The 5,640-nt window shown below is 52.0% G+C and overlaps 1 protein-coding gene across 2 annotated transcripts in view; it reads left to right on the forward strand.

Annotated features, from left to right (window-relative positions):
- LOC107212950 (S-adenosyl-L-methionine-dependent tRNA 4-demethylwyosine synthase TYW1) overlaps nt 1–5,640 on the forward strand; it is a 47,430-nt gene that overhangs the window by 17,945 nt on the left and 23,845 nt on the right. For both annotated transcript variants that reach the window (XM_015646887.3, XM_033518918.1), the window contains exons 9-11: nt 10–128; nt 1,745–1,854; nt 4,778–4,955. In XM_015646887.3, the coding sequence (XP_015502373.1) occupies nt 10–128; nt 1,745–1,854; nt 4,778–4,955 (407 nt within the window). The remainder of the gene's footprint in view (nt 1–9; nt 129–1,744; nt 1,855–4,777; nt 4,956–5,640) is intronic.

The following is a 5,640-nucleotide window of genomic DNA, read 5'->3' on the forward strand; positions in this document are numbered from 1 at the left end:
TGCCCTCAGTCGATGCTGCGGGGCCGTGGGGGCTGTTACAAGCACACCTTCTATGGCATTGAGAGCCACCGCTGCATGGAGGCCACCCCCAGCCTGGCCTGTGCCAACAAGTGTGTCTTCTGCTGGAGGTAAGGCACCCTCTGGGCAGGTGGGGCTCTGGGGGACACAGCCAGCTGTTCCTGAGCCAGCTGTGCTGCCTGTGTGGGGTGAACCCCTCAGCAGTGTCTCTGGAAATGGGATCGTTTCCCTTACTGGAGGTACCTGCACTCCCACCATTGCTCTGAAGGAGTGAAAAGTGATCCCTCAGTAGCTGATGTCTTCCTAGAACAGCAGCTGATAAATCCCAGAGTCACTGAGGTAGGAGGAGTCATTCAGGATCATCCAGTCCCACCCTGTCCTCGATCCCCCTTGATCCCCCTTTCCATTAAAGCATTGAGGGGGACACCCCACACCTGAATCACTGCAACACCCCCAGACATAATCCCATCCCCAAGGGAGTCTGCCTCTCTCCATCCCTGCTCTCACTGGGGCTGTGTCTCTTTGGCTAAATTGCCTACATGGAAATGTGCAAGTGAGCAAATCTTTTAATCAATTAGAGCCAGTGTGGGTTTGGGGCTCTGTGACACTCCCTGCAGCACAGGCTCCAGGCAGACCTGATCTGATGAGGGGCTTTGGCTCAGTGTCCAAAGCCCAGTCAATTAGTGTGGAGAGATGGAGCAGCTAAATAAGATTTAAATTAATAGGGTTTATTCCTTTTGCATCTGAGGAGGAGGCAAACCAGACAGAGTAAAATATCCTGTGAAGAAATTGGCTCGTATTTCTTCTGCTCTAACTTTAATGCTTATACCTGTGCTTGGAGTTTTCAGGTTGTGCTTGTAGACAGCAGCTGAAGTTGTGTTCAGACACGAAATCAGTGGGTGGCCAAAAGCCAGGCATCACAGTAAGCCCTGCAAAATACAGAGATTAAAAATTAATAATCTCTCATAGGAGAAGTACTTAAGGTATTTTAAAAATTAAGAAGAAACTGAAAACAAATATGTGGGTGGACAGAAGCACAGGACACTGAGAATCTCTGCCTTTCAGGAGAGTCTGCTCTTAAAAAAGGAGCATCTCAGAGTTGGCAGGAGCTTTTCAGCATGGGGCATCTTCCATCGTTAAGGTTTCAATTGGAAGAGAGTGACAGAACTATTTTGGTTGGAAAAGCTCTCTAATATCCCTGGGTCCAGTTGTTCCCCCAGTACTGCCAAGGCCACCAGGCCCTGTCCTCAAGTGCCACATCCATGGGGCTTTTAAACCTCTCCACCACTGCCCTGTGACAACCCTTTCCATGAAGAAATCTCCATTAATATCCAGCCCTGGCACCCTGTGGTCCTGGCAGCCAGTTTATCCAGCCTGCTCCAGGGTGGCTTTACCCATGCTAGGGAAAACATTTCATTCAGGTTCCATATCTCAGTCCTGCTCAGTGCCCAGCCCAGGCTGGGCTCCTCCTGCTGCTCTCAGCATGTGCAGAAGAAAAGGGACAGTCAGGTTTCAGATGGTACCAGCAGGAACATTAAGCAAGGTTGGCTTGTGCATTGGCCAAGGTTTTTTTGTGGTTCCATTCCATTTGTGGTTCCTGGATTCCATTCCAGGGATCTCTTTGGTGTGTCCTTTCCTGGTCGTGGCTGATGTTTAGCCCAGGTGGCAGGTGAGCTCTGCAGGTGGGTTCCAAGTGGCAGGGAGTGACTGTCCCCTGTTCCCTCAGGCACCACACGAACCCCGTGGGCACCGAGTGGCGCTGGAAGATGGACCAGCCCGAGGTGATCCTGCAGGAGGCCATGGAGAAACACCAGAACATGATCAGGCAGTTCAAAGGTAACTTCTCCTCTGTCCCCACCCCTGATGCTGTTAGAGGATAACCAGCAGAGACATCTTCAGGGCAGGTGAGAATGTCCTGGTCCTTTGGGAAGGAGGTCTGAGGTTCAGGAAATCGGGAAGAGGGGGAGAAGAAGCTGCTGTGGCACATTTAATGTTTTGTGAAATGAGTCTCAGCTGCTGAGTGTGTGCTGCTGCCTGCAGGGAGTAGAGTGGAGTTGTCTCTGGTGTGTCCTGGTAGTTGTCAAATCCTTTCCCTGGGTGTGCACAGAGCCTTCCCCAGTGGTCAAAGCCAGCTTGGAGGATGAGGGATCCTGGCTCCTCTGGAAGAGTGAGGAAGCAAAAGCAATCAGCTCTTACCTGATGGGAAATACACTGCTGGCATTCATACCCAGCTTTGTGTTGGCCCTGGAACTTCTGGGCTGTGTTTGTCTCATTAATAATGAAACAGCAGCAAGCAGGGGATTTTGATTTTCAGGAATTATTCAGTACCTGTGGTTGTGACTGAAGCTGCAGTTTCCACTTGCTTCCCACAGCAATTCCCTGGGGCTATTCTGTGTCTATAACTATAGAGAAGGCTGGGGTTTTATTTCCCAAATGTGATGATCTGCTTGCTGTGCCAAGGTCAGCTGTGTGTGCTGGCAGGGCTGGCCAGCTTGGCAGGACAGCTCCAGGGTTCTGCTCTCCCCAGCTGCCTGTGAGCAGCACAAATGGAGTGGAACAGCCATAAAACGTGCAAGATGAGCCCTGGCCTTGGCTGTCATTTTGGAAACACACCCATTCCATGGGCCACAGAAACTGGTGAGCTCATCTGGTGCTTTATTCATTCAACCCATTGCAGTAAAAATGAGATTTCCTTTACAGGAACAGAGTTTTTGTGTCCCTTTATCCTTTAGGATACCCTGCAGGATAGCCCTCTGTACTCTGGGTGCCTGTGGGTGATGATAAATCATCTGCTTTAGTGTTAGCACAGTTTGTGCTGGGTTTGGAGGGCACAGCCCCAGAGTTCTCTGGTGGGTAAATGATGGAGGGACACCTCACTGATAGGGAGCGAGGCTGGGGAGTTTATTTGATGGATACATTTTTCTGGGAAGCGACTTGTAAATCTCTGTGCCCTTGCAAAGGATGGAAACATAACTCAGGACTGGGAGAGTGGGAGTCTGATAATGTAGGGAAAAAAACCCAAAGAGAAATGTGTGACCTGTCCTAGGAAATCCTTGTAGTAACCATGGATCAGCATGGATGGAGCAGGATCAGCATGGATGGAGCAGGTCCCTCGTGCCCCTGTCCCCCAGGCTCTTGTGGTGCTGCCCAAGGGCTACCAGAGTCAGCCCCAGCCTCCCCAGGGTGCTGTGCCAGCTGCTGCTGTCCTTTCCCAGGCTGCTGGAGCAGCTGGAATCAGCTTTTCCAAGGAGATGTGCTCTGTTGGGAGCTGATGGCAGGAGCAGAGCCCATGGGGTTCAGGAGAGTCCCTGCCCTCCTGGAATACAGCAGTCCTGGGCAGTTTATCCCTGCCTGGCTGGTGATTTGTGTGCTTCAATGGTTGTGTACAAACCCACTGCCTCCTCTGCCTGGATCTGCCAGGTTTGGTGTAAACTCTTTCGGGAAAGTTCCACTCAAACTTTAGGGGATGTTGGCATTTTGTTCTTCTGCTTATAAAGCTGGCAAGGTGATTATGACAGTCCAGATGCAAAATGCTGAGAGAGAGAAATTAATTAATTCCAAAACTGACTTGCAGTAGTTTTAGGAACGTGAAATTTAGTCCTTTAATCTCAGCATGTGCTGGAGATGCTGCTTTCTTCTCCAAAAAAGCTCTCATTTAGTCCTGTCAGGTTTCTATGGAATAACCATTAGTCCTGTCACTTCCTCAGGACAGCCTGGCTGCACTGAGCCCTGCTCTGGTTCCAAACCAGCTTTGCTACGTGAGGCTGGAGCAATATCCACAAGCACCTCTTTTATCTGGGCTTTGCAGCTGAGCTGTAATTTTCTGTATTGCAGCGTCAAGGCAGCGAGAGGGGAGCTGAGGACCTGGATTCACACTCCAGGCTTTTTTTTTTATCTTTAAAACAAACCAGCCCCCAGTCTGAAAACTCAGATAGGATTGGAGTCCATCAAGGCACGTCAGGGAAATGTGAAGTGATGGATTTGGAGCAAAAGCTTGTTTGGAGGCAGCTGATTTCATCTGGGCTCCTGAGCACCTGGTCAGGTGTGGGTGGGCTGGAGGAGCATCCAGCTCCCTCTCCCTCCCTCCCTCCCTCCCGTGGGCATCAGCAGTGGGGCTCAGCTGGTGTTTTCACACGGATGCTGTGCTTGAGCTCTGCATGTTTTCCCCTTCTGAAAGGTCTCTGCCTGTTCAGGACTGTGCCATGTGCTGCCTTTTTGATCCCATCTCTGTGGAGCTGTGTGTTCTGTGTTCCCAGTCTGGGCTCAGCCCCTCACTGTGCTGGGGAGCTGCTCTCTCTGGGGACCATGGCTGAGCACACCTGCTGGGCTGGCATGGAGCTGTCCTGTGTGTGTGTGTGTGTGAGCATTCAGCAGTGGAGAGCTTGGCTCAAACCTTTAACCTTGGCTCAAACCTTTAACCTTGGCTCAGGTGTTACCATAAATGTCTGTCAGCAGTGCCCAGGGCACAGCCAGCCCCAGGCTCTGGGTGCTGCAGGGCTGCTCCCCAGGCCCTGGCTGGGACTTGCTGTCCCCTCTGCTTTGGGAGGCTCCAGCTGCTCTTCTCAACCCTCCTTGTGCCAGGTTGTGTTTTGGGTACAGGTGTTTGGGAGGGGGATTTGTTACAGAGCCACAGAAGGGTTTGGGTTGGAAGAGACCTTAAAAATCATCTTGTTCCAGCCCCTGCCATGGGCAGGGCCACCTTCCCCCAGAGCAGCTTGCCCCATCCCCTGGTGGTTCAAGGCTGTTGTCCCGTTCCCAGGCGTGTCAGGAGTGAAGGCAGCTCTCCTGGAGGAGGCCCTGGCAGTGAAGCACTGTGCCCTGTCCCTGGTGGGGGAGCCCATCATGTACCCACACATCAACCGCTTCGTCAGGCTCTTGCACCAGCACGGCATCTCCACCTTCCTGGTCACCAACGCTCAGTTCCCCGAGGAGATCAGGTAGGAGCTGCAGGAAATTCCTTCCAGACTTCCTGCTGGAACATCAGTGTGCTGCCCTGTGTCCTAATCCCATTTAGTGCCCCTCAGAGTCAGCTCAGCATGAGCACTGGCACTGAAAAATCTCCCTCAGCAACTGATTTTAACCTCAATGTCCCCACGCTCCTCCTCATCCCTTTCTCCCCCTCAGTTTGATTTTCTTTGCTGTCCCACCTAAACAAACAGTGATTGCTTGTGGAGTGAGGAGCTGGAATGTGGCAGGAGGGGAGCAGAGGTTTGTGCCTGGGGCAGGGAGAACTTCTGTCCTTCTGCCAGAGCAGGGCACTGAGCTCAGAGGTTCCCTTTTGGGGCTGGTCTTTGTTGTGAGCCCAGAAGAGCTGGAAAGCTCGACCCAGAGCTGTGTCCAGCCCTTATCCCAGGAGGATGAGGAGGGGGGACACGCACGTGTTCATCAGCAAAGTGGGGTCCACTTAACCTCCCTCAGAGGGCCTTTAATGAAACCTTCCAAACACTTTAGTGAACTGTTTCAGAGTCTTTACAAAGGTAAAGAATCCCTTTTCCTGATGTTTTGGAGCGTTCAGGCTGCTGTTTCCAAACTCTGAGGTGGTGTGGCAAGGAAATGCAGCACGTGGGGAAATGCAGCTCCTCACAATCCCAGCAGCTGAGAACAGCAGCAACTCCAGGCTGG

This window comes from Parus major, chromosome 19 (assembly GCF_001522545.3).
Source record: "Parus major isolate Abel chromosome 19, Parus_major1.1, whole genome shotgun sequence".
Lineage (NCBI taxonomy): Eukaryota > Metazoa > Chordata > Aves > Passeriformes > Paridae > Parus > Parus major.